Raw genomic sequence first — 12,500 nt, 5'->3', positions numbered from 1 at the left:
AAACACGAACTTTTAGTGGACTAATAACTAGGGTTCTGGTTGGAGTTTTCACAGACCGTCTTATGCCTTGACTTCTCTCACGAGGAATCAAAGGAAAGGAAAGGAAAGGAAAGGAAAGGAGGAAAAGAGGATCGCTAGTCTCTTCACTTTTTCCCACTTTGTCCCCATTTACGACACGCACGAGAAACATGATGGCAGAATTCTTTACCACCAACCAAAAGGGGGTCAGGATGAGGTACAGTTATAGCAGTGGTAAAGAAAAGGTGCAATAAAGAATATACAAGAGGGATGGTAGTAGTACAAAAGTATCACCATTCGTTCATCAGTAGATATTTTACAAATTGTATGTTGCTTTGTCCATAGGGTAATGATAATGATGAGAATAATGATAGTAATGATAACAACAACAACAACAATAATAATGATGATGATGATAGTGATAATAATTATAACAATAATAACTATAACAAATATACTGATAATAATAGTAATACATATATATCTATACCAACGGTTTTCCCCCTTATAACGAAGGTAGCCAAAGTCAAAGACATAAATCCACTCCCAGCAACTTTATCCTAACACACCCCACTCGCGTTCACCACCCCTTCCTCCCTCTTTTCTTGGCTCCTCTTGGATGACGGGTCATCCCTGCATCTCGCCTACTGCCCTAGGTTAGAAGCAATGTAGCAAGACGCAGCACATCCACGACAAGACCGCTTCATTTAATCGGGGGTCCCCCCCCCCCTCCGTCTCTATGCAGAAAAAGAAAAGTTGGGGAGAATTCCCTTCGGTCTGTGTCAAAATATCATTCACACATATTCCCCCCCCCAGCACCCACCATCTCCACCCACTCTCACCCATACGGCACAGCATCATCCATGCATATTCACCCACTTACCCCTATCTTCTGCCTTCTCCCTTCCTTCCTCAACAGACATTCCCCTATTTCCCAATGCCCCTTTTACCCCATCCATCCATCTCATCCTTGGTCGCCCCCTCATGTTCACACTCTCCACCTCTACCTTACACACACCTTTTACTAATCTTTCTTCACTCATTTTTTACATGTGTCCAAACCATCCCAATACTCTTTCATCAACCCTATCTCCCAACTCTCTTTTCACACCTGCTCTCCTCCTCACCCCCTCACTCTAAGCAGCTTGTAACCCCTATCATACTTCTCAGGCATTACATCTCAAACACATTTAAACTCTTCCTCTCTTATGTTCCATGTTTCTGCCCCATACAGTGCTGTCGGCACATTCACTCCTTCATACAATCTCCTCTTAGCATCCATTCCCAAATTTCTATTTTTCATTACACTTTTTAATCCCCCAAAGCATTCACTTGCTTCTCTCAATCCAAATTCCACCTCCACCTTCACTCCTCCCTTTCCTACCACATTCGCACCCAAATATCTAAAGCTATCCACTTCCTCCAAACTCTCTCCCTTAATACTCACTTCCAATTTTCTGCCATCCTCTCCCCCTTGTACGTCTCATCACCTTACTTTTACCCACATTTATCTTCAACTTTCTTCTTTCGCACACCTTCCCAAACTCTGTCACTAACTTCCTTAATCCCTCCTCTAATCTTGCTACAAGTGCAGTGTCGTCAGCAAAGAACAACTGGTTTCTCCCATTTTTTTTTTTTAACCATCTCCAATCCCCGGCCCATTGCCCTTGCGTTTACCTCTCGCACCGCCCCACCCATGTATAAATTGAACAGCCAAGGTGACATAACACATCCCTGGCGAAGTCCCACCTTTATCTCTCCATTTCTAATTCTAACACAGGCTCTACTGTTCTCGTAAAAACTCTTGACTGCTCCTTACAGTCTTCCTCCTGCCTCATACATCTGCAATACCTCCCACAGTGCCTTTCTGTCAACCCTGTTTTAAGCCTTTTCCAAATCCATAAAGCCCGAAAAAACACCCTTACCTTTCCTAAAGCTTTCTCACATATCTGCATTACCACAAAAATCTGATCCACGCAACCCTACCTGTCCTAAATCCACACTGTTCCTCACCAATTACTTCCTCTGTTCCCCTCCTAATCCTCTCAATCAAAACCCCCCCATAAACAACGACAACAACAATAACAATATTAATAATGATGATGATAATGATAATAATGATGATAATAATAATGATGATGATGATAACAATAATAATGATAATAATAATAATAATAATAATAATAATAATGATAATGATAATAATAACAATAATGACAATAATGATGATGGTCATATATATATATATATATATATATATATATATATATATATATATATGTATATATATATATATATATATATATATATATAATTTCATGTATATGTAACTCGAGCATACAAATATATAAGGAAAGTTGCACCCAACTTATATATCTCTTCATGGCGCAATCGGTTAAGTCACTTCTCACGTGCTAGCCTGGGTTCGAATCATTGGCCGTGCTACGTTTCAATTTCTGCATGTTGGCCTCCTCGAGTCTCTCGATGTTGATGGCTTAGAATTAAAGTGTATTGTGGTTGATAAAAATATATATCTGTTCACTGGGACCCATTCAGTGTTGTACAAATACTTTCCCGCGTTCGTATACTTACCAATTGTACTATCATAGTGGAGATGGGTTGAACGCAAAATTTCATGCACATATATATATATATATATATATATATATATATATATATATATATATATATGTGTGTGTGTGTGTGTGTGTGTGTGTGTGTGTGTGTGTGTGTGTGTGTGTGTGTGTGTATTCACCTCGGATCTGCTGCAGCCTCTTTTCGAGACAGCCAGACACTACCCTACGGCAGTGAGCTCAGAGCTCATTATTAGCAGATCTCTGGGTAGGTCTGAGACCACTCACACTCCACACACCGGGAATGCAAGGTCACAACTCCTTGACTAACGTCCCGTACCTACTCGCTGCTAGGTGAACAGGGGCTACACGTGAAAGGAGACAAACCCAACTTGTCTCCGCCCGGCCGGGGAATCGAACCCCGGTTCTCCGGCTTGTGAGGCCAGTGTATGTGTGTGTGTGTGTGTGTGTGTGTGTGTGTGTGTGTGTGAGTGTGTGTATCTAATTGTGTTAATTGTATTTACCTAATTGTAATATACGGGGTTGCAACTATACTCATCGGGTGCCGTCTCAAAATCTCCACTTATCAAACTCTGCTTTAAGTTCAGTTATGTTGTCGGCCTGTACTTTTTCCTCTTTTAATTTTCTCCACAAATTAACACAGCTATTTCCTCTTGATAGTTTTTCATTCTTCTCTAGAAGTTTCTCTCTCTTCCTTTGTTCTGAAGGTATGTGTACACTGCAGACATTATGTCCGGTCCTTTCTCCTCGAAACATTGATTTGTATCTAAATTTAGTCCGTCTATATGTAAGCTAATTCCAGTCTTGTTTATTTGCTGATTCTCCTTCTTTTACCTCTGTATTTCTACTTCGATCCCACTTTCTCATACTCTGATCTCTCACTCTCCAGGAAAATTTCTGTCTCATTCTGTTTTATTTTTATTTTCTTGTTCTGATACGCCTTCCTCTCCCACAAACTTTTCGATTTGCCTTTGTTTGCTAGGTATCATGCCTCGTTCACTTTAATTTTTTATCTTTAGTTTTATTGACCGTCCCCTACTTTTATATATCTAATCCCAATATGTATATATATATATATATATATATATATATATATATATATATATATATATATATATATATATATATATGTATATATCGTTTCTTGTGTGCTGTCATTTGTATCCAAAGAAAAAAAAATGTACATTCTCCTTTGCCTATTTTTTGTTTCTCTATTCTTGCTTGAATATGGTTCCCTTTTCTCCCAATAACAATAATAAGTGTATTCTTATCTATTATTCTTATCAGTGTTCACCTGCTTTTAGTTATCTTTCTCACATCTTTCTCCAGTATCTAGTTTATTTCATAATCTCACTGAACTCGACCTTTCCTTCTTCGTGTGCTTTTTAAGTTCATATACGTTTTTTTTATATTTTCCTTTTTAACTTTAACCTTCTCTTTTGACCTACGAACTTTTAACTTATTCACTTTCTAAACTGTCGAGCTATATTTTGCTTTTATTTTATATTGGTTGTATTGCTCAAATGAGATTCCAAATTTTTCCCACTTAGGCTGTCATTTATTAAGTTTGAATATAGTCTTCTTTGCTTATATAACATTTTCTATAATTTTTTTTCATGATTGATGATGATGACCGGTTAAAAGTTGCAATCCCCACCCCTCTCAGGAGGTTAGGACGGTTCCCCTTACATAGGAATGAATTTGTACCGTGATACTTAATGAACCATGCCCTTGGTTCAACTCGCCGGAGGTAGGGTTCGAACCGCCATCACCTAGACCTCGTCACAAGTAGTGTCGCCCTAACCCGCTCGGCCAGTGAGCAGACATCTTGTTCGTTTTCAGATTCGGGTATCGACTACTTCCGTACTACCTCCGTCGACCACCACGGCCCTGTTATCTACCTTCCGTAAATTTGGTTTTCCTTCTTTCTGTTTTTTTTTTTTTTTTTTTATCTTTATTTACTTATTCATCTTTTTTTCTTTTTATCTTTATTTACTTATTCATCTTTTTTTTTTTTTTGTTACAATATTCAATCTCATCTGAGCACCTGGGGAAAGCCTTGGTATATGTATGTATGTACAATATTCAATATTCCATTTCTTTGAAGGGCGGGGCGACATCATCATTACAATCACTATTAGGTGTGTGTGTGTGTGTGTGTGTGTGTGTGTGTGTGTGTGTGTGTGTGTGTGTGTGTGTGTGTGTGTGTGTGTGTGTGTATTTACCTAGTTGTATTTACTTAGTAATTAGTTGTATTATACGGGAAGGGAGCTATGCTCGTAGTGACCCTTCTTTGAATCTTTCAGTATATTTTTTTTCTTAAAATCTTGAATAGTGTTTGCATACACTGTTTCTTTATGTAGATTAATCCAGATATCCAGCACTCTGTGTGGGAAGCTATTTTTTCAGATCTCTTCTATAGTTATCCTTTTTGAGTTCCTTTTCGTGTCCTCTTGTTTTTCCACTGTCACTTTTTAGTAAATCATTCCTATCAAGAATTTTCATTCCTTTCATGATTCTATAGATGTGTGTGTGTGTGTGTGTGTGTGTGTGTGTGTGTGTGTGTGTGTGTGTGTGTGTGTTCACGGGAATGAATGAAACAGCTTACTAGCATCCCAAAGCGAAAATACTACTCGGCACGACCAACGAGGGGGTCCTGCTTGTCCAGTACAGAGTCGCCCAATGAAAACGGGTGTGGAAGACGATGTTGTCCCTCTCCACAGCCAGTCTCCAAATCACATAAAAGTTTTCGTATTTATCCTCCGTCGCAGATCCGAGAGGCTGGTACTCGGTCTTTCATTGGGGTCCAGATGACCCCATCTTTCTATCACCCTCCCACACAAGGACAGCCGACACCCTCTCCCTGTGCTAGCCGGTGACAAAGAAACTGTCTCTTCCTCATGGACCACAATAATTAGCCGGGGGGTTCCCCAGGACTCACTGTTCGAGGCAATGATCAATGATTGCTTACCACTATTAGGGTCTCGAGGCTAGTGAAGGCCGAGAAATCGTCGCTCAGCGGCCAATCGAGAGGGTCATAGGAGTTGTCCACGATCATGATGGATGTTAACGTTCCTTTTGAATCCTGGAAACTTCCTCCGTCGCTCTTTAACCCAGCATCGATAAAGTTCATTTCCCTGACAATGGATGATAAAAAGAGACAGGGTTAGTTTTTTTTTTTTTTTTTTTTTTTATAAATCTATACGCTGCGATGGCACACTGAAAAATCTATTTAGGCTAGCGTTAGATGTTATATATTTTTTTTCTTTCCCAGAATGAGGAACACCAACGCAACGCGGAGGTAAATACTACAAGCACGAGTAAGCCTATTGCTAAGGCGTCACACTTTACAATTATTATTCTGCCAAATGCCACACGATTACTCATGGGTTTAGGGGGAGGGTGACGTCACGAGGCATTCCCTTTACCTGAATGTAACGTCGTTGAAAGTATCCTGAGTAAGATCGCCAAGACTCGACATCATAACATCAAGGGATGTGAAAGTCTTCATGGATGCAAACTTGCCAAAGACGTTCTTCAGGTCGCCTTGTCCCAGACCGAAGCACTGCAGGGACAGTTTTATGGGTGTACTGGTCCCATCAAAAGAGCACGTGCATGGGGTGACGTCAGCGGGGCACGGATTCGGTATTCGTAGAATATCTGGAAACACAAAGGTAAAACCGTATTTAGTTTATATCTATATAAAATAGCATATGTTATATTTGATGCACAGTAAATTTGGAATGTGTGATCAGATGTTGTCTTTTGATTATTCAGAATTTTCCTTTTCCATCTGATTTGACAAAGAGCAGTACTGGAAATGTCTTGTCGGGACACATTGGTGTTGGATAAGGATTTCTTATCTTGAAATCCGAAGGTAGTCAAGTACCAAGGGTAGTAACGTGATACACACCAAGATCTAAGAATATAAGGTCTAACCACTTCCGACCGAATTTCGAGGGAGTTGGCGCAGCTGGCCCGTGAACGTCACCTGGCTGTTCAAAGTGGGGTTAGCGGGTCCTATAGCTGTCAGTTGAAGCTGGTCCGCCGTTCGAAAATGACGTTGCCTTCGCTCGCACCGCCCCACGCAATTAGTTATATTCTGACAAATATTATATAAAATATATATATAAATATATATAAAATATTATAGTTCCTGTCTATATATATGAATATATTATATGATATTTAATATATATATATATATATATAATATATAAAATATTATAGTTCCTGTCTTCCTTGGCGTTTCACAGTTTTCTTCAGTGTATCACAAAGAGAAAATGGACTCAGCCAAATGACGTCAGAAGCTGCGCAGTAGAATTCAAACGGTCTGACCTGTATATTTAGACCTTGATACACACACACTCGCACTCATCATGTCGGAGTCTGTCGGAGTCTCAGGTTTTCCGTCGATGACTTCGAGGGTTCGGGGAACTTCTTTCTTGGGGAACTTTAAAGATTCCTCGTGATAGAATTTCCCAGAGTTGGGAAAAACTTTCTTGTTCCTTATAGGTTGCTCTAATATACGTAATATGTAGAAAAAACACACGAATACACAATTTATACGCACACGCACGTGTACACACACACACACACACACACACACACACATATATATATATATATATATATATATATATATATATGTGTGTGTGTGTGTGTGTGTGTATATATATATATATATATATATATATATATATATATATATATATATATATATATGCAACACTGAATGGTTCCAATGAACATATTTGCTTCTATCAACCAGACTTCACTTTAGTTATAAGGCATAAACATCGAGAAACTAGAAGAGGCATACATGCAGAAATTGAAACGTGGTACAGCCTAGGACTCGAACCTGCGCTAGCACGTGACAAGTGACAGTGACTTAACCAAGTGCACCATCAAGAGATTTATAAGTTAAGTGCAACTTTTCTTATATATTTGTATGCTCGAGTTACATACACGTACACGAAATTTTGCGTTCAACACATATCCACAATAATAGTACAATTGGTAAGTATACAACGCAGGAAAAATGGATGATTCTGGTGAAAATCTATAAAGAAGGGGTGGATGAATATGTCTCAAAGCAAAAACAGGAAAAAGTATATATCAAATGCCGATTTAACAGAAAATGAAGCAAAGCGAAAGATAGAAGAGATAAAGCTTCGAAAAGATGGAGAAAAGACAAAAAAAAAAAAAGTGACAAATATATTAATCAAAGGGATAAATATGTAAAAACATGCAAGGAAGAAAAAAGAAAATATAAAAAAGATATAATAGAAAAAATGTAAGGATCAACCAGAACTATTCTATAGATATGTAAGTGGTAAACTAAAAACAAAAAACAGGAAATAGTGAAGCTAACCCAAGGAAATATGGAATACACAGAAGTTACAGAAATGGCCGAAGTCATGAGTAAACATTTCAAGTCAGTTTTCACTAGAGAAAATGTACAACCTCGGGATAAAGGAAGAAAAGTACCCCCCCCCCTCTATGAGGGAAATAACAGTATCATGGAAAGAAATAATGGATCAAATAATGAGCCTTGATGTCAAAAAATCACACGGCCCGGATGGAATAGCAAATTGGGTATTAAAAGAAAGCAAAGAAGAACTAATAGACTAAATATACAGTACAACACAAGTTGCTCACTCGAAAAAGGAAAAATACCAGAAGACTGGAAAAAAGCTGATATAGTGCCAATTTATAAAGGATGAAACAAGGAAGACCCAACAAATTACAGGCCGGTTTCCCTTACAAGCACGGTAGCCAAAATTTGTGGAAAAGTTATAAGAAATAGATGGATAAAACATCTGGAGAACAATATACTAAATCCGAGGCAATTCGGTTTTAGACAAGGAAGATCATGTACCACAAATATGATCTGTTTTTACTCAAGACTTCTGGATATAACATAGGAAAGGAGCGGATGGGCTGGTTGTGCCTTCCTAGATCTACAACAAGCTTTTGACAAAGTCCCTCAAAAAAAAAAATAAATAAATAAATAAATAAATAAATAAATAAAAGATAAAAGAACTGGAAACCATTGGAGGGATACAAGGTAAACTACTGAAATTGATGGAGGACTTTTCGCACGGAAGAAAAATGAGGGTAGTGCTCAGAGAGAAAAGTTCTACTTGGGAAGAGGTGATTAGTGGAGTTCCACAAGGATCAGTATTGACTCCAATAATGTTTGCTGTTTTGTGAATAACATGGACGAGGGTGTGGAATATTACATGAGCTTCTTTGCAGATGAGGCAAAGCTGTTAAAGATAGCGAGTATCGAAACGGACTGTGACTCACTGCAGAGAGATCTGAACAAGGTTTGGGAATGGAGTCAGAGGTGGGATATGGACTTCAACATTAAGAAATGCATAACGGAATTTGGAAAAAGTAAAAAAAAAAAAAAAAAAATTATATCAGGACAATATAAAATTGGTGCAAAGAAAGTAAAGAAAGTGGAATCTGAAAAAAGATCTGGGAGTAATCATCACAAAGGATATGTCCCCTGACAAACAGATAAACAAAACTGTCGTCGAAACTTATAACTTGCTAAGGTCAATAAAAGTGGCTTTTACTTACTTGGACGAAGAAATGATAAAGACTATACTAATCACATTGATAAGGCCAAAATTGGAGTACGCAGCGACACTATGATCACCCAGCACGAAAAAGAATATAAGGAAAATTTAGGAAATCCAAAGAGCAACTACGAAGGTGATCCCAACAACACCATCTAAACTGTCATATGAAGACAGATTGTTAAAATCTAGAATTACGGACTCTGGAACAAAGAAGAGAAAGAGGTGATCTGTTGACCATTTACAGAATTGTGAAAGGTATAGAAGTCCTGGATAGAGAAGACGTACTAAATTGGGATAAGAGAGACACAAGAGGACATGGAAGGAAGCTCAAAAAGGACAGATATAGAGGAGACCTGAAAAAGAACAGCTTTCCCCACAGAGTAGTGGATGTATGGAACACACTAGACGAAACTGTGTGTGCAAAAACAATACACAAATTCAAGAACAAATTAGATATGGCGAGATACAGAGACGGGACATCGCGAGCATAGCTCCCCTTCCCATAAAATACAACTAGGTAAATACAACTAAATCGGTAAATACACACACACACACACACACACACACACACACACACACACATTTGTTTTCACTACAGCCACCAGGCTGCTTTGTTCAGTTGTGCCTGCGTCGTTCACCAAGATGACGTGCATCTTATGAGCAACTTTATTCCTCTGAGGGACTGCACTTGGGAATCTCGATGAACTACATCAAATTGCCCGTATTTACCCAGAACGAAATCCATCAGTTTGCTCACCGTGTTCTGGGGGTGAAGGTCTGTTGAGGTCTTGGTGGATGATCTGCTTGCATTCCACTGGCGGCAGGGTCAGTTGGAATGCCACACCGAAGAGAAGCAGAACACCAAGTCGTCCGTATATTGTCGACATTTTAATACACTATGGCTGAAATACAGAGAAGAAACCCACGGAGAATTATACAAGCTAAGATGTACAGAGATAAAGTTCATTCTGTATGTACACGTGCACACACATACACACATTCTCTCTCTCTCTCTCTCTCTCTCACACACACACACACAAACGCACACACTTACACAGAGGAAAATATTTCTTGATCTGTGGTAAGAGGACATAGTAAAATGTAAACAAATTAAGATAGACCAAACGTCTGAAGAATGTGAAAAAAAAAAGAAAAATCCAACACCGATCCGTAAAAACTTGGAATAGTCTCGGAAATGAAATATCACCGGGCGGAGTCCCACTCAAATTTGAAAAAAGATATATGGAAATTTAAGAATAAGATATCCACGAGCGTAGCTCCCTGTATATTATAATTAGCAACAATTAAGTAAATATACATGCGCACACGCATATTCATACACACACACACACACACACACACATATATATATATATATATATGTGTGTGTGTGTGTGTGTGTGTGTGTGTGTGTGTGTGTGTGTGTGTGTGTGTGTGTGTATGTGTGTGTGTACTCAATTTGGTCTTTGGATCACGTGCTGGACTCGTGAACGACAGCTATTTCCCTTTCGTTCGGAAGAGAGCTCAGAACTCGTATGACCGATCTATGGGTAATGCTGTGACCTTACACGCACACATACCCTCACCTTCCCGCCCACGAGAGTTGGAGTAACGACTCGAAGCGCAGCGATACTGAAATTATTTCAGTCCTGGGTAGGATTCGATCCCGGATCGCCGTAGTGACAGTCGGGGACTCTACCAACCGCGCCACCGAGTCGTATTGAGTGCGTATTTACCTAGTATTTACCTACTTGTACTTTACGGGAAGGGGAGCTATGCTCGTAGTGTCCCGTCTTCATATCTCATTTTATCTAGACTGTTTTTAAATTCGTGTATTGTTTTCGCACACACACCACTTTCTCATCTAACTTGTTCCAAAAGTCTATTACTCTGTGGGGAAAGCTGTTCTTTTTCAGATCTCTTCTATAACTGTCTTTCTTGATTTTCTTTCCATGTCCTCTTGTATTTCTACTATCCCATTTTATTAGATCCTCTCTATCAATAGTTTCTATGCCTTTCATGATTCTATAAATAGTTATCAAGTCTCCTCTCTCTCTTCTGTGCTCTAATATCTGTAGCTCAAGTTTCGCTAGTCTCTCTTCATATGATAGCTCTGAGAGTGTTGGTGCCAATTTTGTAATTGCTCTTTGTATTCTCTCAAGTTTGGAATACATTTTTTTTTTGTACTTGGTGAGAACGTCGTCGCTGCATATTCCAATCTTGATCTTATCAAAGTGACTAGTATTTTCTTCACCATTTCTTCATCCAGGTATGTAAATGCCACTTTGATTGTTCTTATTAAATTATAAGTTTCTCCAAAAATCTTATTTATATGTTTCTCAGGGGACATATTATTCATAATAATGACTCCCAGGTCTTTCTCATTTTCTACTTTTTTATTTCTTCTCCCAATTTATATGATCCCACTATTCTTTTTTTTTCTTCCAAATTCCATTATACTACACTTCTTAATATTGAATTCCATCTTCCACTTCCTACTCCATTCCCATACATTATTGAGATCACTCTGTTGTGGCTCACAATCTTCTTCAGTGTTCACTTTTTTCAACAATTTTGCATCATCCGCAAAGCTCATATAACTTTCAATTCCTTTATCCATATCATTAATATATATAGCAAACATTATTGGGGCCAGAACTGTTCCTTGTGGAACACCACTTATCATTTCATCTCAATTAGAGTGTTTGTCTCTTATCACTATTCTCATTTTTCTTTCATGCAAGATGTCTTCCATCCAGTTTTGCAGTTTGTCCTGTATTCCTCCTGCAATTTCTAATTTCTTAAGCAACTTCTTATGTGGCACCTTATCAAGAGCTTTTTTCATGTCTAGAAATGCACAATCACCCCATCCATCCCTTAAGTTTGTGACGCATGATCATCCTTGTCTGAATCCAAATTGTCTTGGATTTAGTACGTTTTTTCTAAATGCCTTACCCATCTACTTTTGATAATTCTTTCGAAAAATTTTGCTTTCGTACTTGTTAGAGAGACCGGTCTATAGTTAGTAGGGTCTTCCTTGTTCCCCCTTTATATATTGGTACTATATTTGCTCTTTTCCAATCTTTTGGAACTCTTCCTTCTTTCAATGAACTGTTTATTAGGCTATGTATTTTGTCTGTTAGTTCATTCCTGCATTCTCTCAAAATCCAGTTTGCCATTTCATTTGGTCCATGGGATTTTCTGACATCGAGATTATTCAAGTGTTGCATTATTTCATTCCTTGATACAGTACTTCTATCTCTTTCATAGGGGGGAGGGACTTTCTCCTTCCATT

General features: G+C 38.5%; 1 protein-coding gene across 2 annotated transcripts in view; it reads right to left on the bottom strand.

The window, feature by feature from the left end:
* Positions 1-12,500, bottom strand: part of LOC143020879 (uncharacterized) — a 34,166-nt gene that overhangs the window by 10,116 nt on the left and 11,550 nt on the right. For both annotated transcript variants that reach the window (XM_076177749.1, XM_076177750.1), the window contains 3 exons: positions 9,963-10,107; positions 6,041-6,272; positions 5,584-5,749 (listed from right to left, as the gene is read on the bottom strand). In XM_076177749.1, coding sequence (XP_076033864.1) covers positions 5,584-5,749; positions 6,041-6,272; positions 9,963-10,092 — 528 coding nt within the window. In that variant the 5' untranslated portion in view covers positions 10,093-10,107. The remainder of the gene's footprint in view (positions 1-5,583; positions 5,750-6,040; positions 6,273-9,962; positions 10,108-12,500) is intronic.

Source organism: Oratosquilla oratoria, chromosome 41 (assembly GCF_046742065.1).
Source record: "Oratosquilla oratoria isolate Oo_2021 chromosome 41, ASM4674206v1, whole genome shotgun sequence".
Classification (NCBI taxonomy): domain Eukaryota; kingdom Metazoa; phylum Arthropoda; class Malacostraca; order Stomatopoda; family Squillidae; genus Oratosquilla; species Oratosquilla oratoria.
The sequence above is the reverse complement of the archived record's forward strand: the minus strand, read 5'-3'. Positions and strand labels throughout refer to the sequence as shown.